The sequence below is a fragment of the Poecilia reticulata genome, chromosome 7 (genome assembly GCF_904066995.2).
Source record: "Poecilia reticulata chromosome 7, P_reticulata-male-v2, whole genome shotgun sequence".
NCBI classification, from domain to species: domain Eukaryota; kingdom Metazoa; phylum Chordata; class Actinopteri; order Cyprinodontiformes; family Poeciliidae; genus Poecilia; species Poecilia reticulata.
The window spans coordinates 22,303,050-22,330,234 of record NC_088836.1 but is presented as its reverse complement, the minus strand read 5'-3'; the positions used below and the strand labels follow the sequence as shown (position 1 = coordinate 22,330,234).

General features: G+C 38.2%; 2 protein-coding genes across 3 annotated transcripts in view; both read left to right on the top strand.

Moving 5' to 3' along the window:
* Positions 1–15,664, top strand: part of LOC103467577 (fibulin-2) — a 30,483-nt gene extending 14,819 nt beyond the window's left edge. The window contains exons 5-17 of the mRNA XM_008414090.3: positions 1,761–1,941; positions 3,710–3,922; positions 4,639–4,749; positions 6,087–6,188; positions 7,581–7,712; positions 9,830–9,967; positions 10,728–10,868; positions 11,136–11,264; positions 12,024–12,149; positions 12,487–12,603; positions 12,685–12,813; positions 13,184–13,307; positions 14,703–15,664. Of these exons, the coding sequence (XP_008412312.2) occupies positions 1,761–1,941; positions 3,710–3,922; positions 4,639–4,749; positions 6,087–6,188; positions 7,581–7,712; positions 9,830–9,967; positions 10,728–10,868; positions 11,136–11,264; positions 12,024–12,149; positions 12,487–12,603; positions 12,685–12,813; positions 13,184–13,307; positions 14,703–15,060 (2,001 nt within the window). The 3' untranslated portion in view covers positions 15,061–15,664. The remainder of the gene's footprint in view (positions 1–1,760; positions 1,942–3,709; positions 3,923–4,638; positions 4,750–6,086; positions 6,189–7,580; positions 7,713–9,829; positions 9,968–10,727; positions 10,869–11,135; positions 11,265–12,023; positions 12,150–12,486; positions 12,604–12,684; positions 12,814–13,183; positions 13,308–14,702) is intronic.
* Positions 15,665–20,241: 4,577 nt separating this feature from the next.
* Positions 20,242–26,394, top strand: LOC103467576 (complement C1q-like protein 3). 2 transcript variants are annotated; one of them, XM_008414089.2, is made up of 6 exons: positions 20,242–20,596; positions 24,846–25,075; positions 25,148–25,210; positions 25,297–25,401; positions 25,693–25,821; positions 25,910–26,394. In XM_008414089.2, exons 2-6 carry the CDS (start codon positions 24,904–24,906, stop codon positions 26,194–26,196), a joined length of 756 nt encoding a protein of 251 aa, XP_008412311.2. In that variant the 5' UTR covers positions 20,242–20,596; positions 24,846–24,903; the 3' UTR covers positions 26,197–26,394. The 2 variants fall into 2 exon arrangements, with proteins under 2 accessions (XP_008412311.2, XP_081464634.1); XM_081608508.1 differs by lacking the exon at positions 20,242–20,596 and having other exon boundaries at positions 24,004–25,075.
* Positions 26,395–27,185: the final 791 nt, after the last annotated feature.

The following is a 27,185-nucleotide window of genomic DNA, read 5'->3' as shown; positions in this document are numbered from 1 at the left end:
CTCTTCCAAACCTTGAGTACAGACGTAAAACTTACTTTGTATGACTTTCAATTAGCAGAAACTTCACAAAGTGATCCTGAGAGTGTCTTCTAGGATAAACAGAAGCTGATCAACATGTACCACATCTGGCAGTGACTTGGAAGTGTTTTGACATTTTTACTTCACTTGAATATGAGTCTTCTAAATAAACTCCTCACATATTTTGGAAGATATATATGAAGGTGTTCCTGCATTTCCATAAAGAATCAAACTACTGACTAACTCCAGAATTTACCCACGTGATTCCAGTTATCAGTCCTGCCAAAAACATCATTACAGGGGTATGTAGAAGCCAGTCTTCTCTTTGCCAGAAATTTGATGATAGACACAATATTCTTCTCAACAGTTTATTGTCTGTGTATGTTTCATAAATAATGAAATTGTGGAGAAGGGGCAATTTACTGCTTTTTTTGACGTGTAGAAAAACCTAAATCCACATTTTTCCCGCATTGGAATCACAAACTTCCAGCACTTCATTGGAACATTTTGTGATAAACAAATCATGCAGACTACATGCAGAAACACTCCGGTCCTGTTTGCTGCACGGCAACTGCAAAGCACCGCACCTTCATTTCAATTTTTGGTTGAATTGGATGCAAAATGGCAACTACATATTGGGGGAAGATACGTAATCAAGAAAATATAGAGAAATTATCCCCAGGTAAATGTCACGTTATGCATATTGCCTTGTTAGCTGGGGGGGAGGGGCATCTTCAAAAAGAACTGAGCAATTAACAACCGTTAAAATGAACACATCAGGAAACACTTTGCCACAGCAGGAGGAAAGAAGATTCCTAATGAAGCCAAATGATGGAGAGGTGTGGTTAACACAGAGGAGCTGGGTCAAATGAATGCTGCAACAGCTAGAAAGTAAATTTAGAGACGCGGACAGATTGAAATCAGTTATTATCAACACAAAGCTTTGGGACCCAATATGTTTTCATACTTCTAAAAACAGGATCTGTCAGTAACTCACCATGTCCAGGAAATTTAAGTCTCAATAATGAAATATTGCTGTTCAGTTCAGTTTTGTTGTCATTAACATCCCAAGGGGAAATAGGTTTTAGGGTATTAGATGTTTTCTGATTCAAAAAGAAAAATGGAGAATCCAAATGCAGAATGCTTTTGGATTCTGCAGTCAGATTTATCTGTAGGCAGGCGGGCAGTTTCACAGAATTTATAATAAGGAGTTTAATAAAACCAGGGCCCCTGAAATAAAATATTAACAGAGCAATATTTATAAATGTCAATTGTGAGGTGTAAAGGCAAAACCCTGGAATACACTTAGACGGTTCAAAACGTATTTAGGGGGAAACAGGAAATTCATGATGAAAAGCTACAGTCACAATAAACACGGTTTGGCAAACGATGACAGAAAGCTGGTCCCTTTGTGGGCGGCCACTTGCTGCCCAGAATTTAATGATCGCCATGATAAACATCTCATTAAAAATGTGGCGCTTGGATGCAACATTTTATAAACATGACTGCGTGTGTTTGTGGCCTGTTCAGAAGTTTGACCAGCCAGTCACAGAAGTCCAAAAAAGAGATCCAGCCTGTCTATTGTGTCATTAAAGGAAGGTTTTCTAATTTAGCATACAATATGGACCACAAGTCTTAATGCATTAGCTGAAATATATCTGATTTATTTGTGTAAATAACTTAAAAAAAAACAACAACCTCTTAACACTGCATGATTAAAGCCTGGTCTGTGTGAACTTCAGGAGTGCTGCAGCTGCTGCTTTCTCGGGCTGCAGTTCCACAGAGCTGGTCATCGCTGTGAAGCTCACCAGTACCTGGGTCTCCACTGCCGGCACGTCTTTCTAAACTGTTGCAAGCAGGCTGAGGGGACACAAACTGTCAGAGACAGGCCTGCTCTGGACCCAACTCTACCCCCAGTAAAAGGTAACGCAAGCTAACAAACGTGGTGATGCAAAGTCTTAACTGCAGCCTAAAGTATGGTGTCCTGCTTATTGGGAAGAATAATGAATTAACCTTAAAATGGTTGTTAAAATGAATCACTGTAGCGCAGTCCTTTCACCCCGCTGCACCTAATAGCCTCACTCACCCTGTGTGCTGTAATTCTTAGAGATGCACTGTCTCCCAGGCTGCTGGGCCTTGTATATGGTGCTTTTCCAGTAACCTGCTGCATTTTGTTGGAAGTTGTACAGCTGTAAATTGAGTTGGCTTAAGCAAGCTGAAAATTTTGGCTCATCTCATATTCAAAGTGAAACATTTTCTGCCTTGTGGTCAAGGGCGATAAGGAATATTTCACTGAGAGGATAGGTTGGATTTATTATTCATGCCAAAAGTTTTGCTCACCCAGCAGCAAGTTGATTTATGAAGGAATCAGAAACAGAGCAACAGGTTTTTAGAGCAAACTGCTCTCATCATTGCTGTGGAGCTGCCACTGGATGTGAATTGTTTTGAATTTGTTTGCTCTATTCTGTAAAAAATAAAAAATGGAGTAAAATATTAAAAACAAAAACTATCTCTCTGTGTTTGTAATATATTTACTGGTTCATTATAATTATGTTTTTGGACAATTAGATGGAAGGAAAACATGCATTTGAAAAGTCTCCCCACAGCCTTGACACTCGGGTGATGCGTGTGGCTTGCAGAGACTCAACTACAGAGATAAACTAGTGTTTTTTTAATGAAAGTAGGAACTTTGAACAGAAGCAGTAACGTTCAACAGTAATAAATACAGGGAACTGAATAAAATATGGTAAGTAAACACAAAACACCTGCAGGTTTAGGACAGCCTGTCATGGTCTGCCTCCATCAAAGTCCTGAACCAAAGACAGTATCTGAAGCATCTTGCCTTGGATAGAAAGGAATAGACTCAGACTGGGTTTTGCATTTTATTGTGAAATAAAGATAATAAAGTCTGGAGGAAGACTTTGTCTTACAGAATCCGAGCTGCTTGAGGTCCAGTGTGAAGAGTCTATAGTCAGTGATGATCTGTGGAGCCATGTCATCATGCTGCTGTTGGTTCACTATGTTTGCTCAAACCCAAAGTCAGAAGAGCTGTTTAAAAGAAAATCTTAAAAATACCTTTGCTGATGAGCTTTATGGAGATGCTGATCCCACACTACCAAAAGCCCCATTATCTGCTTTAATTACCATGCTGTCATTTTGCTTCGATGGCCAGCAAACTTGTCTGACCTGAACCCCAAAGAGAATCTATAAAGAGCAGATAAAGCAGACAAGAGGCAACACAGCCAAAAATGCAGAAGAGCTGAAGGCTACTATTCAAGCAACCTGGGCTCCTTAACACCTGATCACCACTATACATCACCGTATTAATAAAGGGATTTATGCAAAACAAACTCCGAGTATTAAGAGCTACTACTGAACGGTGCATTGAGATACTTGCCAGGAGGCCATCATTTTTAGAATTAAAAACATAAATCCTTCTTTTCATTTTTTTATTTTCTCAGAAGCTGAATCTTAGGTTTTCATTAGCTGTAAGTCATGATCATCAATATGAATCGAAATAAACACTTCAAATGCATAGCTCTGTATAATGAAGCTGTATGCCACATATATATTTCTTTTTGAATTGAAATAATGAATTAAAATGCCCTTTCAACAATATGCTCTAAATTGCCGAGGCGCACCTGTATGTTCTGAAAGGCCACTCAAACATTCAATTATCCTTGTGCTCCAGTCTCAGACAGCCTGTATCCTAAAGAGGCCTTCTCCATCGGCGAGGAGCGGGATGGTGAGAATGCCGTTGAGGGACCCGTCGAGGACAGGGATGAGTGCCTGAATTATGGGAGCAACATCTGTAACCAGAGATGCGTCAACACGCCCGGCTCTTTCCGCTGCGAGTGCTACCCCGGCTACGTGCTGCAGGAGGACGCTTCCACTTGCGCGCGAGGTGAAAGACCACAAGTCGTGGTTTGTCTCTGACATTTTCCAGTGGCGCAAACACACAAAGCGGGAGCAGCCTTCTGTGTCATTTACTCTTTAAAGTGAGATTTACGGCCCGGCTCGTATGCATGTCAGAAAGACCCCATCTGTCATTGTGTTTTATTTTTCTGACCTATTTGGTTTCCTTCCTTTCTGCAGGGCCTAATAACAATTATTCTATTTTTATACTTCCATCCTGTTCCTGGATCTTACTCACATCTTTTTTCTGCTGTCAGAAGGCATGTCAACACTGTTTAATTTTTTTTTCTTCTTCACATTTTTGTTCTCACTTCTTTGCTGAGGCCAAAAAAGAAAAAAAAACTGACGTGTCTGCTCGGATGAACAGTTAAGAGGTATTTTCTGCTACTTTGCAACAGAGCAGACTTTAATCAGCAACACAAGCCTGTCTCAACAGGATACTAATGCCGGAGCTCTCAGCAAATTACAGTGAGGTATGGAGCTTACTAATAAACCCAAATGTTTGTCTGAAGCCAGTGTTTATTCCTGTTTCACCTCCAGTGGTGTGACAACTTCCATCCGTAGCCACTTTTCTCACATTATTGGATTTAAATGCAATTATTTGACAAGTCTGTAACTAAGACCGCAGTACAGGACACAGGGTTGGGATTAGTGATTGCAATTACGTTTATTTCTCTTCTTCTGTCTTTGCTCATGTTTGTGCAGAGAGGATGGATGAGGAGAACAGACTGAAGGAGTTTCATCAGGCAGCAGTGGAAACCACCTCCCCACTTCCACCTCCCACCCAGCCGTCTGTCCCACTCAACCCCTGTGAAGGTTAGACATTTGGCTTAATTACAGAAGGAGCGGCTCACAATGAGCAATTTTGTTATTTTGAAACTAAATAAATACTTTCAGCCGAGGAGCCTGCACAGATTTCCGTGAAATGATTCTTTCCATGAAGTGTAAAAAAACACAAATCAAATACAGTGACTTGGAAAAGTGTATAGAACTTTATTGCATTTTGTCTTAATGCAGTCACGTGTGTGTTATTGGGATTTTATGATAAACCAGCACAAAGTAATGCAAACAAGGGTACATGGTTTCTTTTTTAAGTTGATTTTCAAATAAGGTTCTAAAAAGTGCTTTGTGAATTTTTATTCAGTTCCTTCTTTGCATTTTAACTTTTATAAACAATCTTTTTTTTAAAGCATATGTGTTAAAACTCATTATGTTGTGAAAGCATAACACGAGAAAGATAATCTTAGGAACATTTGAGCCCCTCTTCTTCTTTGCTTAAGAATAAGATGCTGCCACCTTCATGGTTCACAATGGGAATGGTCAGGGAGAGATGCAGTGTTAGCTCTTTTGCCACACATCTGTTCTTTGCATGTCAGTAAAAAATCTCCTCCTAAATGGCTTGTGGCGCATTGCAAACTGAATTTTTATTACTTTGTTACACCATGGAGGTATAGTGTCTATTAAACGATTCTGAACTCTGGATCGCTACAGCACTTCCAGTTATCTCTCAGCTACTAGTCTCATCTTGGTGGGTTGGCTTAGTTGTGCTAAACTATTTTTAATTGACAGATTGTGGATTGAACAATATTTTGTTTGAGATGTTTTATAATCTTAGACTGGGCTATGTTATAAAACAGAACTCTATTTCTGACATGCCAGACATTTTCCTTGATTCTGTGCATTCACCAATGGTCCTTTGAAAACCTACAGTCACAGCTGGACTCCATTTAGTAGCACAGGTTACTTTTGAAGACAGTTAGTTGTTACTTTAGTGAGGGGTCATACCAGACTTTCACATTGTGCACACTTGGTTTTGATCATCCACACAAAATCCCAATGAAATATGCTGACGTTTGTGGTTGTACTGTGGCAAATGGTAAAAAGCTCAAGGGAAATACTACTTTTTTAGATACTTGCCCTTATTTAGGCTCTATGACATCATGGTCATAGGTCAGTTCCAGTGTGGACCAAGCGTTGGAATGTCAAAACATGTTATTATTAGTTAGCTTGTTAAGCTAGTATACCTTGATGTTACTTTTGCAGCCTAAGAGTGAACTGGTGAAGCTTTCTAGGCTCCTGCAAAGGCTCTTGTGTGTTCTATTGTATCAAAATTGCTGTGTAAGCTAATGACAAAATATTTCAATATTTTTAAGGAAACAGCATCTGTGAGCAACGGTGCACCCCAGTGGGAGGAAGGCCACAGTGCTCCTGTTCCTTAGGCTTCTCCCTCAGAGCAGATGGACGTTCATGTGACGGTAATGAGCAGAAATGTCATAACAATGCAGAAAGTATTTCCATTTGGAAATCTGTGGTGACAGAAGTGAACAATAGACTGAAAATTACCCCATACCGCGGTCTTCAGAGGAATTTTGTTTCCAGTTGGGGAAGCTTTCCTGCAGAGACTGTCTGACCCTGATTTGTCTCTTTAACTCATCAGTGCCTTAAGATTTGCAGAGGAGATACAGCTCTAATCCCCCGTGGGAGAAGTTTTCATCTTGTTCCTGAACTGTCTATAATTGATGGATTATTCCAACTTTCCAGGCATCATCAAAGTCTATCTCAACGACAGCACACTATATATAGCCACTATATTCCACCAAAAATGGCGGCGGACAGAGACTGATCCGATGATCTCCTGATCAATGAACTGGTGTAACTGAATCTGGGTTGTTGGCTGCTTCACTCGAACACACCTCAAACATACTCACTATTTTTTTTCGGTCAAAATCATTCACTTTATTGTCCTTAGGCCACTTTATAAATAATTGGTTATGCTGACAGTCATCGTCCCTTTGGACAGTTCCATTGGTGTCCAAGTCTTTTTGGTTGATGTCTTGAGGATGTTCTTTCAACACAGTGGAACCTCTTAGGCAGCAGTGGGCTTGAGGTGTTACTGTAAAATACATTCACATGTGTGCATCCAATTAACTAAAAATTTTAATTCCTCTGGACAGAGGAAATCAAAACCTTAGGAAAACATGCAAACATATGTCGGAGAGCTAATGCTGTGTGTCGACCTGAGCGAAACATCTATCAAGTAATTGTGGAAGCAAACCTGTCCTTGACAGGAGCAGAAGTTCACCCTGGAGCCAGACAACAACCCTACACATACAGCCAGAGCCTTTTTTTAGAGACTGCTTTAGATCGGACCATATCAATTTTTTCAGAATAAATATAAAATCATCCATCCATCATCCATGCTCTGTGATACACTATCTTAGCAACCATTATTCTCCTCTTTGAATAATGATGGAAAGAAATCAAACATCTCCTGAACACTGAAGTGTCTGTCCAAGCTGCCTCTTAGGGAAAACGTATGTGATTTAAGCCATAACCACGGTTCTGTCTGCTGCTTCACATCAGCTGGCTGCTGAAAGTGGCACAGAGCGTGGCTCCGAGTGGTGACGAATTTCTTATTGCATGAATGTTATTCTCAGTTTCTTTGTCTTCTATCTCCCTGCTGAAGGAGGCTCTGACTTGTCTCTTTAATCTGTTTCTAACTGCCGACTGTCACATTCAGAACACGCAGTTGTTGACATTTATTGTACATCTTCTTGTCTGCTTTCTCTAAATCTTTTTTACTTGTCCTTGCGTTCTATGCGCCTGTCATTGTCTGTATCCTGAAGCGTCTTGATTCTTTCCTGCAGACGTGGATGAGTGTTTGTCTGCACATGGCTGCCAGCTTAACGAGCGCTGCGTGAACACAAGGGGGAGTTATGTCTGTCAGAGACTGATCACCTGCCCGCCTGGATACCAAATCAGCAACGACGTTTGCGAAGGTACTCTTCACTTTATCAGCACTGAGCTGCATCGGTGGGCTCACTTCCACCCACTGTGACCATTTTACCAAGGGAGGGATTTTGTATAGTTGGATGTTCACAATGTCAGGAAAGTGCATTGTTCAAGAATAATGTGCTGTACCTCCCCTAGGAGTTTGGCATTGCACATTAAACAAAAAAACCCTCCTCAAATATACAAATGATTTAACTTAAAATGTCAGCCCACACAAGAAAGCATAACGATGACCTTTTCTTTTTTACCGCCTCAATTGTTATTGTTTGCTATTAACTCTTAAAAGGCTTGCCTGTGTGGTCGTTGTGGGCAGCACCCATCATTGAGATTGTATTAGAAATCCTCCCAATACGTCTCATTATTTCCATGCTCCATAAATTGGGACCTTTCAGAAGTCTCATTCCCAAAGCTGCAGCGGTGCTCATGAGAAAAGGGTCTTCATGATGAGGGAGTTCCAGATGGACTATGAGGGCTATTTTCCGCCGAATGGTTCAGGCTCATGGATGCAGCTAATCCTCACTGCTAATGGAGGTTGATTCTTATAACAAGTCCTCTGTGGTTATTTGTTATCCAGCCAGATGTTCTACTCAAACTACTCAAAGGATTTTGTTGCGGGTGCTATTGAAGCATAAGGTCTTAAAGCTCCTTTTATGTACCAGCACAAAGTCAAGCCCAGCCTCTGCTTTAAATGGAAGAGTTCAAGTATCTTTATTTCTTGTTTATGAGTAATAAATAAGACACAGTGGGAAAAATACAGAAGGAGTGGGAACAACTCAGCACAAAAGCTTTAGCTTTAATGGACCATCCATGTTCTGGTTTTCACCTGGGATCTTGAGATATATTGTAGATCACGCCAAAAATAGATGCATCTGATCTGGATGGTTTCTGGGCTTCTTACTTTAAATATTTAGAATCACATTCAGTGTAGCGGACCTTCAACTCCCCAGAGGATTTATAAAGCCTCTATGGGAGAAGGTAAATTTTGTGTATTTACCCTTAAATGTTGCCACATTCTTCAGAAAAAAAATATTTTTGGGTTGAGCCACAGACTTGAGTATGTAGGTTGAGTCCATAAAACAATGTGTCAGCAACTCTGCTTAGTGGACTTCAAATCCAAATATGGATCAGCTTGGCAGAACGAGATGTTAAGTATTAGCAGGGTAGATGTGGCACCTTTTTAAATTTTAAGGGAAACCAACACGCTTTCCTGCAGTATGAGATTTATTGTCAGTAAGTATTGTTACAACAAAGAAACAATTGACTGAATGCAAATTTCCTTATTATATATGTGATGTGTAATAAGGAAATTTCAAATTCTTAATCTTCTACATATTTATGAACATTTTTGAACATTCCAGCAATAAGTAAAAGGATTAGAACAGAGATAAATTTATTCAAATATTACAATCCTGTGTTTCTTTATTTTACTCAGTTGGAACATTCTCTGTAAGGGAGGTTGCTGTTCTTCTCTTACTCATTTTTAACTTGTGTTTTTTTTTGTTTGTTTGTTTTTTTCTTTCTTAGAATCATGTTTGTGTCAACAGAAAAGTGCACAGTCCCACTCTCCTGCTCCTAAAAACCAACCTTATCTGTGAAGGCCTGTCTGTTGCAGGCTTGCAGCTAATGGGCTTCTTTTCAGCTGCTACAGTGGCAAAAACCTGCAAACCTGCTAAAATCCAAAGCAAAATCATAGTAACCTTTTTGTCCTCAAAGATTTAAATGTTTCATTTCACACATTGACAGCAGATGGACAAGATTGATTTAGAAAACATAAATCTTTCAGGATACAGCTGGTGGATTATTCTGGAGGAGAGTTTTGCATTTATCAACGACATACTGTTAGGATTGAATGATGCGTAGGTCCACTGTTGTTTTTGCTTATAGGCAGTATTCATCAAATAATAATAATAGAAAAAAAAATTGGTGTATTTTAATTGGATTTAGACTGACTTGCAAAGAAGATGCTTCCAAGATGGTAAACATGCAGTTTACTACTGAACTACAGTGCCATCCAGTGGAAATGTGCTGCATTACACCCACTTAACTTATTTACAGTAAGTGATTTTCTCTGTCCTCGTTTTTGTTTGTCGCTGTTTGTTCCCAGACATTGATGAGTGCATGATGGGAAATCACAACTGTGGAGACGGGCTTGTGTGCTTGAACACAGCTGGTTCATTCAGGTGCAACCCCAAACCTGTCTGTCCTGCAGGATATAAACAGGACGTACTGCTCAACTGCATAGGTAAGACAGATTTTGTTTTACACTTAATTAATTGGTCACTGATTATATGAAAAAGTTAATAAAACGGGGGAAAGATCATGTTTTTTTTTTAGAAATATATGGCTTTACGAAAGCTTTCGTAAATAAATGTCTCTCTAGTTTGAAAAAAAAATGCAGACAGATCAAAGACAAGTAAAAAACAAAGCAAAAAAAATGTTTGCATTGTGTTGAAATTTGATGACATGCAACATTATGATATCCCTTATCTTATTTGCAAACCGATGAGTGAATCAGCCAAGAAATGTTCCCACACATGACTCACTGTCTACGAAGATGCACGGTTGTACGCCATGCAGATGAATCAATTTCGGTGCAGTGGCAGAGGGGTTAAATGCCACACAGACAGGAGATCAGAGACGTAGCTGTGAGGGGTTGCAGAGGGGGTGGATAAAAGCCAATCCTCCGTCCTCCTCCAGTACAAACTGATGCTGTGGAATTAGCCCCCAGGGGCAGGAACTTGGGCATGTCAAGGCAGCAGACGCCTCTATAAAAGGACTGCAGCAGAAATGCTCTGAGAAATGACAAACTGGAGAAAGTGCAACAACAAAGCTGTCCAAGAGAATGTGACTGTGTGATGTGTTTGCTTTGATATCACAGCACGGTGTGGCTAAAGCAGTGCCCCCTGGTCTCTCGTGTCTTGTCTGTGTGACTACAGGGTTCTCCTCCCATCTTTTGCTTTTCTCCCCTTTCATCTCTTTCCCTCTCTGTATCTCCATACCAGATATCGATGAGTGTACTACTCTGACCCAGCCGTGCAGTTCAGGATTTACCTGCGTCAACACAGCGGGGTCATATATTTGCAACAGGAAGATAACATGTAGCCGCGGTTATCATGCAAGCCCTGAAGGATCCAGATGTGTTGGTAAGATTTGCAGTCATTTGCACAGGATGCACGAATCATCAGTTTTGATATACAGATCCAAAGTCAATTTGAGCAGAACAGATTTGTCTCGCAGGAATACATGCAGAGCGCTTAACTGAAATAGTCACACATTGGAAAAAGACTGAAGATGATCGTCATTTCTAGGATATTTAAACTGGAAATCTTAAAATGTTACCATATTCGGCACCTGGGTACTGGAAGTTTGACATCTTTATGAGTTCTTTTTTATTTTTTTATTTCTCCTAGATGTGAATGAATGTGAGAGTGGCCTGCATCGATGTGCAGAGGGACAGTTGTGCCACAATATGGCTGGCTCATATCGTTGTGAGTGCCGGACGGGGTACCAGTATGATTCGTTCAGGAGGATGTGCGTAGGTATGCTGAACATTATATGTGCTTCATCAAAAGGAACAAAAACTCAATGTTAGATTCGATGATAGATTTAGATGACGGCATTGCAGATTATGTGAGCAACTCTAACCTAAGTGTGATCAATCATTTCTTTTTAAGTTTTTGCTAATGTTGAAATGAAAATAAAATTCATACTTTTTCACGGTCTTATTATGACACATGAAGGTTTCAGGTTTCAAATGAGTTTTAAAGGCCAAAGTTACTGCATTTCAGGTCTAGACCAGCATCAGCAGGCACCGTCAATGCTTCTTCAGGATTTTTTCTGGATTCTACTTATTCTGTTTTTCCTTTTTTTTTTTGTCTTCAGTTCTTTGTAATTTTTTTCACTCTTGCCCTTTATATCTAGAGGACCATTTTAATTCTCTGCCTGCTCTGGACCTGCTGTTTATTATTGTGGCTCTGAAGCAGCCCAGTCTTCTGCCTCTTGAATAAGCGAGTGGATTACAGATCACATCTCTTTACTATGCTGCTGCTGATCCTCTCCCAGCACGAGTTTCGCTGTGTTGTGATTCTCATAATAATACACTCCACTAAAGTGTTTAGACTATCAGCAGACAGATGAGTAGCACACATACACACTTTTGTGCAGGAGGCCAAGAATGCACATTCTGTCTTTAACACATGCACCTGCACATATGGGTGCCAACATGCATGAAGCGCCCTTTTCCAAGGTATGGTGATGATGATGACTATGATGATGATGATGGTCCTTCCTCCCCTCAGATATAAACGAGTGTTGGCGCTACCCTGGCCGTCTGTGTGCTCAGACCTGTGAGAACACCCCGGGCTCCTATGAATGCTCGTGCACCTCTGGTTTCCGCTTATCTGCTGATGGCAAGAGCTGTGAAGGTGTGTTTTTGTTAATGTCAGTCGGCCTGGGCGTTTTGTGCATGTTGCTGCATGCTTTTTTTTTTTTTTTTTAGTAGATTTGTGTGTGAAAATATGCATGTCTGGACAGTGAGCTCGTGTATGTTCACAAACAGCGCGGCTTAGAGGGTAAAGCTGGTTCTGGAAGTTTGATTAGTTGGATTAGTGTCACTATATGCCATGCCTCGAAGCCAAAACACAGCCAAAAGTATAATTGTCTTAATGACAACATCTTGTTTATACGTGATGATTAAAACATTGAAGTTTCTTTGATCAAGTGAAATTGTGACACTAATGAGTTCTAACCTCCAATCTGCAGATGTGAACGAGTGTTTGACTAGCCAGTGCAGTCAGGAGTGTGCCAACATCTACGGCTCCTACCAATGCTACTGCAGAAAGGGTTACTACCTCAGGGAGGACAGACACACCTGCGAAGGTGGGCACTTCAAACCACAGATTCATGCCAGACTTATGAGAGATTCATACCGTAATTTAATTAATCTTCCTTGTCATTCAGACATTGATGAATGTTCCCAGAGCATTGGCCACCTTTGTGCCTACAGGTGTGTGAATACTCCAGGCGATTACCAGTGCGCTTGTCCTGAATATGGCTACGCCATGTCCCCAAATGGACGCTCTTGCAGAGGTAAGTGACTTAATCCCTCCTCCCAACACCAAACTGGAATATATTTACCGTGTTGCAGCTACTTCTGCACCGGTCTGCCTCACTGAGTTCTTCTCTGAAATTAATTTAGAAAATGCACAGCACCCATTTACCTTTTAACAGAGTATGGTGTGAAGGTTCTGCTCAGATATAAATAATTGGTAGTCTTACAGTGGTACAATAATTACACACTCTATAAAATTTTATTAGCCTAAAAATCTTGTCTTGCTAATTAGATTTTTTTTTTTTCCAGCTGGGTAACCTTTTTTTTTTTTTTTGCTTTGATTTATCCTCCAGTAGTGAAAACTTGGCAAATAAGCCAATTATTTTGTTCTTTCACTGCTTGGTTTAGATATTGATGAATGCGCCACAGGGACTCATAACTGCTCTCTTGGTGAGAAGTGCTACAACATCCAAGGAGGGTACCGCTGCCTTTCGCTTAACTGTCCACCAAACTACCGCAAAGTGTCTGACACGTAAGTTGTAGCAACAATTTAAAGTCTCGGTTCGCAATTGTGATTGAGAAAATGTTGGACAGTGATATTTTTAAAAAATCAATGACATTAGATGACATTCATTGCATGATGTGTATAGAAAGATCAAATTTGTTGTTTCTGTATTGCAGGATATTCTTTTACTTTTTTGTTTATGTTTTTGTTCATCAGGGTTAATGGGAGGTGTAGAGATAATGCCACCATTAAAGTGATCAAAATGTAAACTGGCACCCTCAGCATAGCTAAGACAATTCTTGGCTAAAGATTAAACATTTCCCCCGCCCACAAAACTGAGGGTGAAATTACAGGAAAATTATTTTACTGTACATTTTGGTTTGTTGTGCACGAGGCAATGGTGGGCATGTGCCAAGTGACTCTGTATGTTTGTTTTAAATTTTTTGTGTGCACCACAAAAAATATATTTAAAAAAATCTATTGGAGAAAGGATTCTTTAAATTTCTACTTTGGTTTAAAAAAAAACTGCTTATGCAGCAGACAATCAGTTTTACTTGATGTCTGTGTCAGTTTGGGCAGCACCTTAACCACTTTCCAGTTGCAAGACATTGAAGCCAATGTGATTTGCAAATTTCTTTTCTCAATGACCTGACTGACAATTATCACTGATATTAGCTTATAGCAATGTATTTTTCTGCATTGAAACAAAGAAACATGTTTACTAATAGAGGTTAGTAAACATGTTAGCAAACATGTTAGTAAACATGTTAGTAACCTGTTTACTAACGTGTTTATTAACGTGTTTGCTAACATGTTTACTAACCACTGTTAGTAAACATGTTAATAAACATGTTAGTAACCTGTTTACTAACATGTTTATTAACATGTTTGCTAATATGTTTACTAACCTCTGTTAGTAAACATGTTAATAAACATGCTAGTAAACAGTTAGTAAACAGATTTACTAACATGTTTACTAACCTGGTTACTAGCGTGCTGCCTTTGGTGCAGGTAGACTGCACCGAAGGCACCAGTCTACCTTGACTTGCCAAATGTGAGTGATAATGTTAAGAATGTTGAAAGCTTATAACTTCGTAATATTCAACACTAATTAAACTGTTTGACCCAGTAAGTGTTAAATATATAATATAATATAATAACTTTACTTGTTTTAAATATTAGTAATATCATCTTTTATAGTTATTAGCTTTCCTTAAATATTAACATCTCCTCCTGAGCCTCAAAATTGAGATCTCAGAATGCTACTGTAGGTAACATTCTGACAACTTGTAGCTACTCTACACTTTCCCACAGTTTAAAAGAAACCTAAACAAAGAATAAGTTATAAAAAATTTTAATTGTACAACTGAGCAACAGCACCTTCCATGTAAATTTTTTCCTTCCTTCCTTTGACGCTTGTAGGCGCTGTGAGCGGATCAGCTGTCCCAACTACCTACAGTGTCAGAACTCTCCTCAGAGAATCACCTACTACTACCTCAGCTTCCAGTCCAACATCGTCATCCCCGCTCAGATCTTCCGCATCGGTCCGGCTCCCGCCTACTCTGGAGACAACGTTATTGTGACTATCACGGAGGGGAATGAGGAAAGCTACTTCAGCACCAGGAAACTGAATGCCTACACCGGTGCTGTGTTCCTACAGCGACAGGTGCAGAGCCCAAGGGATTTTCTGATCACAGTAGAGATGAAACTTTGGAGGCAGGGGAAATTTGCCACCTTCCAAGCCAGGCTTTACATCTTCATCACGCCAAATTTACTCTAATGATTTCTTGTGGTGAGGCCATTATGGAATACAGTTAATACAGTTAACTATGTCCTTTCCAATCAATATTTAACAAGGCCGTTCTCTGTTGTGATGAGTTTGAACTGTCTGAGCAAAACGTTGCTAGAAAAGTAGAATTTTACAAAGATTACATCCTGTCGTTTTTGTCATTAAGACTGCAATAAATCATACAGTTTTGATTTGTTTTTGTTATATTACATTTCATATTTTCAAATTGTGTTTTCTGCATAACTCAATGCCTGTAAGATTAAAACCTAATAATCTAATTTTTATGTTATTTCAGCTCAGTCTATCATTTTGTCTTACTTTGTAACGTGCACTGCTGCCTGTGTGTTGTGTTTAAGAACTTAATTTAATGATACCATATTTGTATGGAAAAATATTTATCCTTTTAATTAAATATTTTGCAAGTAGATGTATCATATTCGAATTCTGAGGTTAGGAAATTATTTCAGTAAAGTATTGAAAAGGAAGTCTTGAGAGTCGGAATGTACTGTCAAACTGATTTTTTTATGTTATCTATCTCTATTTTATGTTATCTATTATGTTCTATAAAAAATAAAGCTGTATCCTTTCTACAGACCTTTCACAGAAATTGTCTAATATGCTGCATTATACATACCAAAAACATATATGTTGCCATATTAACATATTACACACCTCTCTGGAAACCCATAGATAATAAATGATGGATTATGAAAGAAATGTTTGTAAGTCCAATTATTTTTTTGGCTTCTGAATGAAGGCTTAAGAACTTAACACAAGATAAAAAGTGTTGCACTTCCACCTGCAGGAGTAAAGAAGTATTGCATTTTACCCTGTGTAATTTAGACTTAAATTTAAAAAAAGTATTAACACAAGCAAATAACGATCTCCAAACTAAACATACTTTTTAGTGCCGCTGTAATTACCAGAAAGGTTATTTATATCAATCTGTGTCACGTATCAGTTTTCTGTCCACCTCAATGAATTATAGTTTCTTTCACAATCCTTCCTCTTCACATGACTCATGATAATAGCTTCCCTTCAGTGACTGAGATGTTACTCCTGGTATGCACGGTTCATGACAGGGCCCCGCACACTGACTGATGTCTCTTTCCTCTAATTTGTTTTATCTGCTCTTCAAGAAAAGGTAGCGCTACCTTTTAGGAGACGGAGAACTAAGGAGCCCTGAAAGAGGAGCTAAACACATATCTGTCAAAGATTTAAGGGCCACTGACAGGAAATTTCATCTTACACAAAAGGGAAGTGAATCTGCAGTAGCAAATTGGAAAATGTCCGCAAAGTCGCTAAAATTAGCTTTCACAATGCTGCAAAGTGGCATCCAATATGGCTGGTGCTTCCTTTGCAACATATCAAATGACAGAAGCTAATATTATTACAACTATAAATAATGCATTATTTTATCATCAAATAAATCTCTTTCTTCAAAACCATGGAGCAGAGAGGGAAGAGCTGATTTGAGGAAAGTTAATGCAGAATACATTTTCATCAGAGTGAAATCACACTCCAGCACCTTTCTTCATGATGCTCCAGTTGGACTGCTCTGAAGCAAAATTATTAGTGGTGGAAGCAAAAATGTGATTAGTTTGCAGTTTTAGACATTGTACTCATTAAATCAAGAAATATGACCTACGCACGGCGTTTTGACGCGGCTCTACCGTTAACCTTTCTTCCTCGGCTCCCTGTGTTAGCAGTGAGCTTCAGATTTGTCTCCAAGGGACATTTTGTCAATGTGTCGTTTGTGTTGGCCAGTTACCTCTTCGTCTGAAGATCCGATCTGAGCACATTAAATGGCTGGTGAAAATACTACTAATTTTATGGAAAGACTTTTTAAATATTAACTTAATCAGCAGACTGACAGCAAATTTGCCTCAGGGATTTCCCTTTAAACCAGTACTGGGATGCAGAAAACCAAAGACGTACCTTAAACAAAAAATGTCAGCCAGGTCAGCCGACATGATTTCATTGATCTCTTTGGTAAAAACAGCATCTCCAAACTGATACCAAGTGCTTGGTGGGTTGAGTTAAGGACAGCAGGCAAATCACTGGATCCTCTCCTCGTTCATGGTAGTAGGCTCCATGACATTTTGGAGGATATACATGTCACTTTTAAGAAGCATTGTTACAACAAAGAGAAATTAACCAAACTCAAATATACCTAGATTGTGTGCTATGTTTCTATAGAAATCTAGCTTAAAACCTAAAGAAAGTGAGTCAACACTGAGGGGAGTTTCTGGGGTTCTGGTTCTGGTCTGTTTTTGCTTTTAATATTTTTAATCCTGTATTTGCCTTCACCAGTGCCGAGTTGCTTTTACGTCTCTCTATCTTACTGTGAAGTTAGGTTAAGTCATTGGTCTCACGTCATTGCTGTTAATTAATTTTCCAGTTTAGTTTTTTCTCTGAACTGTCTTCCTTGTTGTCTTTACTTCCTTGTTCGTTTTTCTTCTTTCGCTCTAGTTAAACCTGTTCCTGAGTTTCTATGTTCTCGGTTGTGTACTTTTAGTCATGCAGATGTTTGCCTATGCTTCATTTCTAGATGATTTTTTTGTGATTTTCCTGTTCGTATTCATCTTTTACCATCTACCTTGGTCACATTTTTGTAGATTTCTGCTTCTCATAGCTGAACCTCATCAGGTAATCACCCACCTGGTTCCTATTCTGTAATCACCCCACCCTGTATAAAACTGCCTGGACCTTTAAGCTCTTTGTTAGATTCTGTTTTTTTTTTTGTTTGTTTGTTTGTTTTTAGATTAGTTGTACATCCAGGTGCCACATTGCTGGAGTTCATAATGAACTTCCTTATTCATGAGTCGATATGTTCGTCCAGTAGAAATGTGCAGGATTACTGCTTTCAGATAAGAAAAATACAAATTCAGAAAATTATTTAAACAGTGATTTAACACAAGTCAACACAAGCACTTTTTTTTTTTAATTAGGCTTTATATTTTTTTAAGACCATGGTTTCCAGCATTGTGGCTCTTTATAAGATAGTAAAAGACAACATAAGCCTATTTATATCACTTATTTAAACAATCCAAATCAGAAGTTTAACATAATCAGGGTTGTAATATAAACCTTCACACTTTTGCAAAATGACAATATAGGACTGTTTTTAACTTCTACTTATGAAATAGATCTAGGGGGAAAAGTGCATTCTTACAATATTGATGAAATGTCAGAGAAAATGTGAAAACGTTTTTTCTATTACTAGGATGATAATCGCGGTTTTGCACAAAATGTGCGCCCTCATTAAAGGGGGGAAACCAAGGGCTCTCTAGTGATGTGGTTTAACTGTACAGTTTGGGCGGAGGTTGTCGCAAAGGGAGGGGTGAGGATGATGAGCTGGGGGGGGGAGGAGGAGGAGGAGGATGAGGAAGGGGAAGGTGGTGTCACAGACAAGCTTGTCTTTGATAGCTCAGGTGGTCATCACCTGAGGGGGAAAAAAGCATTAATGGGCATTCTCTACAGCAGACAAGCACAGGCTAGCGCTCCCCTTCTCTGGCTGCCATAAACAGGGGGGAAGTATGCATCATTAGATAAAGGTGAGGCTAACGACCTGCAGTCAAACCCACCTCATACAGTGCATGTACCGCTCCCAGAACATCTCACTGCCTCTGACTGGATCCACCTGCAGTGGATCCACAACCACTGCTGAGTTCTTGATGTTTTTTGAGGAGTGAGTGACTTTCTTAGAAAAAATAAAAATGCTATTAAATTAATAAAAAAAACATAGGTAAGTAAGTATACAAAATGAGAAAGCTGTGTGGACAGAAAAAAATAATGAGATTTTAAAAAATAATAAAAAATAAAGGTTAAACCTTTTGCAGCCAGGTGTTATTGTGCTTGTCTCTGTGATAATTTGGAAGTTATAAGAGCAGAAGTAAAAAAAAAAAAAAAAAAAAAAAGACAGAGGAGCTGCAGAAGGAGCAACAAACATAGAGGAATTTGCCTAAGAGGAAAATGAGGGAAGGTATGCAAGGTTGCCTGTCACTCTGAGGCGCCCGATAGCTTAACCTATCATCTTATCAGAGTGTCATCTCTTCACAGTTATTGAGATATTCCATAATTGATTTCATATTCTACGTCTGACTTCAGAACTGTCTGAAGAAAAATAAACTCATTTATTCTGGAGCGGACGTCTCTAATGAAAACTCTCTCCTCCAGTTCTCACTGGGTGGGACGATTTACTGGAGTCCTAATCACAGGTCGGTAACCCTGGCAGCAGGCCTCCTGACCAACACCAGAGGAGTTGGAGATGATGATGCTCTGCGCTGGTAGCTGCCTTCCTGACAGCATGTCAGATGATGAAAGATGTTATGCAAAACATCTTTGGTATGTGTGACTTCTGAGACTGCTATCTGTGTTTTCTGCTCCCTAAAATTAGGATTACACCCGCAGGTCTACATGGCAGGTAATTACTAATTTGTAATGAATGGGTCAATACATGCTGATTATATGTCACCAATCACTTTGATGGTTTTGGTTAAATCTGTGCATCTTTTCAAAGTATAGCTTGAAGCAGAGATGCTTTAAGCTATACCTGAGACATTAGGTGCTTGACCTCACCCAGAAATATCTTGATTACCAAAAGACTGCTGCATAACTTACTCGATCTAAAACTGAAAGGTTCTGAGCCAAAGTTATAAGGCTGTTATATTCACATGCTGTTTTTTTTCCCAGCGTGAAATAAACAAAAAACATTGCACAGATTTTGTAGTTTATGACATTTTAATTGTTTGAAACTTTATTAAAGCATTTAGAAAAGCCTTTAAAAACAGAGTCCAAGATTTTTCAAGTGGACACCCACTGTTGAAGATATTCAACCCCTTTTTGTTTCCCTTGCCTGCATTTCTGAATGAATACAAAATTGTAATTGTATCTAATGCATTAGTTCTAACTTAACAGATATGTTTGGATTTCAACCTTCTTTGGCTTGGATAAGTAAGTTACTGCCATCTATTCTAATTCTTACTCCATTTATACAATTTATAAAGTATAGCAGCTTAGAACAAAAAAAAAATTAAAAATAAAAAAATAGAATTTTGGGTCACCTATTTTTAGTTTGTATGATTTGATGCAATCTGGTGCAATTTAAATTTGTTCAGTGATGCTATGAACTTTGCATTTAAAATTTTAATATGATCAATAAAAAGCAATGAATGTATTAACCAGAAAACTGTCAGGATTTTGAGTTTGTTTTGGTTTTTATTCGTTCTTTCTGTTAACTCTGCATTGTTTCTATTTTTACTTCGGTTCTTTCTTAATGATTCTAGTTATGTTTATTTCTTGTGTCTAGTCCTTTTCTTAGTTACTCTAGTTTTTATTTTGTTTCTAATGTCTAGTTATTTTTGTTAGATCCATTTCCCCATCCTCTCCCTCACCCCCTGTCTCTCTTTCTCTCTCTCTCTCTCTCTCCTCTGCCTGCATGCTTTCTGCTCTCTCTCCACACCTGCAACCAGTTAGTTCATCAGCCCATCTCCAAGGAGGAATGGCAGAGGATCCCCAAATCCAGGTGTGAAAAACTTATTGCATGATTCCCAAGAAACGTCATGGCTTTACCAGCTCAAAAATGTTTACATTTCTGTTTTTGTGTGTTTTGCTTTGTTTTTCTGTCAAGATGGGATACTGAGAGTACATGCATGATAAACGACACAATTTTGGCAAATGGCTGCAAATTTAAAGGGATCTGAGTACTTTCTGTCCCCATATATATGGCTGCAATGAAACAAACATACACCTAGATTTCTATATCGTATATAGAAAAACATTCAAATGTTTTTATATAAACAAGATAGAGCTATTTCTCTCAAATATTTTTCACAAATCAGTCTAAAAATATACACCATTTCATGTGACCCTAATTGATGTTAAATTGAAATCTTTTTAAACTTGATTAAAACCCATTTTTATCAATATGATATATAACAGATTTATCTGTTAAAAGCCAAAGGGGGGCTTTTCTTATAGTAATAACTGTGTTTTCAGCAATACAACAGGTTCTCTCTCTCCAGACAGTTCAATAAAAAACTTTGATTATATTTTAACAAATCATCTTGAGTTATGTAGTCATAAAATATCTTAGTGTAACTTGACATACAGTACCTAAACAGCCAAATGTATAAATAATAATGATTTATAAATAAATGTATAAATACTAAGAGGCAAATGGCCATCTGTTACCTGGAAACTCCACATCATTTGCATCTGCTTCATTCAGTCCCCCTTGTGTTGCTCCCCGATTTAAGTGGTGAAATTTCACAATATTGAGCAAATGAATTTGCAAGATGCAACAGGTACGGTGCTGCTTTCAAGGCTGTCTGCATACCAATGTGACCACAGTCTAACTATTACTCTCTTTATCTCTGCTCCCTCCGGCAGCGGAGCAGAAAACCTTGTGTTCTCTTTCCAAAAAGACACGTCTCCGAAACTTCTGCGGGACATGTACATTTGTTTGTGTTTATGCCCAAAGCAAAGTATTTTACGGTCAGTCTTTCATTTATAAAAGAAAAATTCATTAAGTGCGGGAACAAATTACATTAGGCCAATTCTTGAAAACACGTATTTGTTGTTATTTGCTAAAGACAACATTCATCCGAGCGCTGGGAGTGTTTTGTTATAAAAAGATTGATGCCTGTGTGCTTATGGGCTGTAAATCGTGCAATACGGGGCTGTGAGCAGTTTTATACTGACTGACAGCTGCTCAATATTCTTATTCATAAACACAAGCAGCAATCAGCATAAATCATGTCACTCACAGCTCTTTATACGCTTCAAGAAACCTTTTTTCAACGACAGCTTGATTTGTTGTTATTTCTGTCTAATTGTTGAACTTGTCACTGATGCGCACGCTTATGACTCACAAAAAAGCACGCCCAGATAATGGCCCTGTTGCGGAGGGAAATTTCCCCAGCTCTTCACAATATCTTGAACCAAACCAAAGGAATGGTGTAGATATATCTGCACCCTCAGGAGGCCTTCCAGAGGGGCCCACGTTTCACTCAGGGATAAAAAGAAACCTCACCTGTCATATCTGTAGCTGACTGAAAAAAAAGTTGTGGAAATTTTCAGATTATTTGTGTGTGTGGCTCATAAATAATGTTGATAAAATACAACCTTTGCGTTTCCTGAAATGCTTACAGAACCTCAAGAAATACACTTACTACTGCAACCTTTTTTTGGTTTATTTTTAGATTAATATGACAACTATGTGTGCAGTGTGCTAATAATATTTTGCTGTGTTTTTGTTCATTCAAAACTGCTTACATTTGATCATCAACATTGACATCTTTTTAAAAATGATTTCTAGATTTGCGTGACCTCTTCTTTTTAGTGTAAAATTAACTCCCACTGGTGGGCAGCACTGACTAAAAAAGAGAGTTGTGCTAGCCCTAAAACTCTAATCATAAACGTTAGCTCTATTAACACGTTATGCCAAAATAGCTATTGGAAGCTAGCGCTACACCACCAAATTCTACTACTGATACCCACCATGTATCAATGACACACGATATGTTAAGACAAAGTATGTCACTCTCAACAGGGTCAAAGTTGTTATTGCACACCTCCTTCAGAAAGTGATTGTTTAAAACAGACCTGTCACTCATGGTTTCATTTACAGTTGTACAGTATTGCTAACTCTGCTGCTAATTATTCCTCATTGACCACTGTGATCAGAAAGCACACCATCAGGACATCATTCTAGGTAAAAAAAATAAAAGTGATTTGCCACGTTGCATCACGGAAGGAGAGGAAGCAGGGCTGCTGCATCAGCAGTTTTAACTCCCTGCTAAATAGGAGTACACATAAACATCTTACTACTTGAAACCTTTTTAACAGTTGACAACCAAAATTTATTCCACTGAAAGTTTTTGGATGATTTGCGTTCATCCAAATCGATTGCACGTTAGAATTCATTTGGAAAAATATATTTAGGGAAAGCTAAAAGTTGTCAAAGTTTGTAACAACTCTAAAGTGCTAAATGCAATTTAGCTCTGCTGTTAGCGCATCAGCACATTAGTGGGAAGTGTGAGATCTTGTTGCTTTGCAGGTATCTGGTGAGAAAGTGTTGATTTCCTTCATTCTACAATATCTATTATCTCAATCAATCTCATAAGGATGAAAAAAGAGAAGCAATTTAATGGAGGAATTCCTTTTGGTTCTAAAACAAATAATAAAAAAAAACCACTAGAAAGAAAGGTCAATTAGAAAGGTCCTTTACTTGGTCTGAAATCAGTCATATAATCGATCTGGATTGCTGCTAGAACGACTTCAGCTCTCTTGCCTCTTCATTTGGCAGACGAAGAAGTCTCTGGACAAACAGAAGATGTTCTGGCCAAAAGTCCCCAAGAAGCTCGAAGACTGTGGCTTCTGTTTATGTTACTTTTTTAAAATAAATGTATACAGTGTAAATTTGTCCTAGAGCAAGACAGAACTTGACAACACAATGCTATTACAACAAAATGCAATGCAGAGATTTGACTATATGATCGAAAGAATACCAAGAACATATTCATATTAGCAATGCAAAAGTAAAATATAAATACATAAATAAATAATAATAATGAATCACTACAGCAATATAAAACAAATTTTAATATTAACATTTGGTTTTAGCAACTTTTAGACTGTTACAAATTGCTGCTTTTTTATTTTAGCTCATTTATTGCAGCAGGAACAAAACTGTTTTCGTTTCTGCTGTTTCTGTGAGGTTTCTAGCACTTATAGGGGCTGGAAACATCGACCTGGTGAGAAGAACCTGAAACTCCATGGCATGGGAGTCATTTTACAAAACAGACTCGACAAACTGTTGTACCTGCTTGATTTACAGAGATGTCTGATGCAGATAAGGCTCACCAATGAGCCAACTGGACTATTTCACTGTTTGGTTCAGGTTTTTTTTTTTTTATTTTGGTTAAGTTTTTTTGCTTTGGAGCTGCTTTGAAATTAGGACAAGAAACAGTTGCTCTCTTTCAGGGTTTATACATTTATATAAATTTTTGAAGTGAACTTAAAAAAAAAACTGTTTTTCTAAAGGAGCAAAGTCTTTTATATGGCTCATCTCCAGTTTTAACCCGACAGAGTTTACTTTGAAAGAATTTTGTGATAAATATGTGAAAGAGGTTAAATTTGAGGTTATATGTTCACAACATAAGGTATGGTAAAAGGTAAGTTTTTTTAAAGTTTTTTTTTTTATTAAATAATATATCTTGAAGTAACAGAGTTGCCACCAACATACTGGCTGTTTCTGGGGCCAAACAACTTTATCATTTCCCCATCTGAGTAGAACATGATATTCCAAACAGAAAAACCTTTACCTCTGTGAACTGGGTCAAATTCTCCTTCTGGAAAGCCAACATTTTTTCCATGACTCCCATGTGGGATGAAATTGTGCAACCATGTTGTAAGTGTTGATTTTGAGCAGCTGCAAACTTACCTGCAGGTTTTGTGATTAATCTTGAAATACAATTTAACCATGTTTGTTTTAATGTGACAAAATTTAAAAAGTTTTTGCAAGGCACTCTGCTCCTCCGGGATTACATTATTTGTGTGATGGTTAATCCTCTACTACTTGGCACACCACATTAACGTGCAGGTGTGCTGTTTCACAGTGCTGGTAAATCAGTATCCTCGTGACTTATTTGACCGTAACCTATATAAATAGCCCAATTTCCACATCGCACATGCAGAAAGCTGGTAAACAAGTTTATCATGAGAACCTTTTTAACGTTCCTCTTCATCTTGTTGCTCTGTAATCTGCACAGGGCACAAGAACACAGCAGTAACAGCGTTATTAGTGGAGAGGATGAGGCTGAGACTCAGATGTCCAGATCAGAGAAAAATAAGGAAGAGCTGGAGCTTCAGCTGGACATCTGGGAGGAGCTGAGAAACCTGCGAGATTTGGTATTGGTACAAGCAGTAGAGCTGAGGCTTCTGTCAGCAAAACTGGCAGAAAGTGACAATCGGATGAAGGTCCTGCAGGAGGAGATTACAGGTATAGAGAGACCAGGTTTAAACTTACTAACGCACATATACACCTGTGTTTAAACGTCCTTTCATGTTACAGTGATGAAGGACAGGCTCACTGCAGCAGAGACTCTGGTTGAAGAAATGCAGATGGTGGGAGAAGGTATCTGCTGAACCTTGGTTGAAGGATCTTTAATGTAAAATCTGTGAATTGTGAATATTTACAATTGCATTTTTTTATCACTTCAGCTGAATCTGCTGAGCTTTCAATGACTCAACAAAAACTCAACATCGTGCAGGACAGGCTATTGGTGAACGTAGCTCATGTGGAAGAGCTGCAGGAGAAACAGGAAGGTAAAGTTTGACACTAAATATTTGTTCTTAGTTATGCTTTTGTTTCATAATAGTAATATAATTGTTTTTGTCAACACAGTATTTTTGTTAGTACACACATTAAAACGTGAATTCAAAAAGTATTTTTCAGTTATGCTCATAAAATGGCAATATAGCAAAAATCTGAGGTGTTTGGTTTTCAGATTAGATTTAAACTTTTAGAAAGATTATTGCGCTTATTTACTATTGCTACAACTTTTGAAACATTAATTATATTATAACTAACTGATATTTTCACAAACTTTGTTACAGCAAGTAAAGTGGCTTTTTCCACTTCTCTACTGGAAACTGGTGAAGGAAACACATTTTACGATGACTATACCACCATGGTGTTCAGGAATGTGATTACTAACATTGGAAACCACTATAACCCAATCACAGGTAAACCTTCTAGATTTTTCTTTTACTTTAAGAAAAAGTGACTTGTTTCTTCTCTTAAGTTTCAAAACACTTCTTGATCTTTTTTCAGGTTTCTTTACTGCACCAGTAAGAGGAGTCTATTACTTCAGATTTACCGCTCATATTGCACACACTATTGAGAGGAGCATGACAATAAGAATAGTGAAGAATAATGATCTCATAGTTTTATCAGGGGAACGAGCCACAACAACCACAGATCCTGAGGACAATGTGTCCAATGGAGTTGTGTTGGAGTTGGAGGTTGGAGATCTTGTTGCTTTGCAATTAAGTGGAAATGCCTGGGATGACCAGTATCACAGAACAACCTTTGGTGGATTTCTTCTCTTTGCCTTGTAGATGTTAATGTTTTTTGTATTTTATAAACTTCTGCTTTTTTATTGTGACACAGCAACACCAAGTACACTTGTAAATGCTTGTTGGTGCGGACAAAAAAAAATATTAAAGATAAATTTTTTAAATATTTCTACATATATAATATATCAAATACTCTGTTTGACTTTTTCATGACTCCTTTGACCTAATAAAGGTACCTTTAACCTGTTTTATGTTATTCTTCATACAGATAACTTTCAATTTAATTTACTTTTTGGGTAGTTTGAGCGAGGTATGTTTGAAATGTATTATCATAATTAAGCAAACATTTCATGTCACAAGCTCCCATAAATAGTTCCTTTCACAATGTCCACAATAGGACCCCCACTGCCCCCCTCCCTAGAGGGGTCAAAACCTTTCTCTCTTCCTATAAAAGAGAGAAAAGACACAAAACATGATGTCATCATGAGGCTGATGTCCTGTCAAAATGAATTTTTTGAGTTTTTGTAGCTGGATCAAACTGATTATTTTAAGAGCCTCACACAAAACAATAACACAAGGCTTTCATCTTCTGGAAATGCTTTCCTTAGTTGAGAACTGAAAACAACTGAGTTGGCATAATCAGATTTTAAGTGTGTTGTATTATTCCTTTTAAATACAAAAGCTTTTCTCTCTGGTTTTAAGAAAGAAAAAAAAAACAATATTTCTGTTTATAATGAAATAATTCCTATTAATGTTATTTTTTGCCAGAGGGACAGACAGCCACTTGAAAACAAACACTGAAGATTTAATGAAAAAATAAAATAAAACTTACAGGTCTTGAAAAAGAGCAAAGAACAAAGAGGATGAACAGGACATGGAACAGAACAAAAGAATCTAGCAAAGAAAAATAAAAAATCAGGACCTTAAACACTAAAGCAGGAGTGTAAGCTGACAAAGAATCAGATTAATTAATCATTGGAAAAGTGGTGCAGCTGTGACAGGGAGAAAGCTGGGAAAATTAGGGAGGAAAC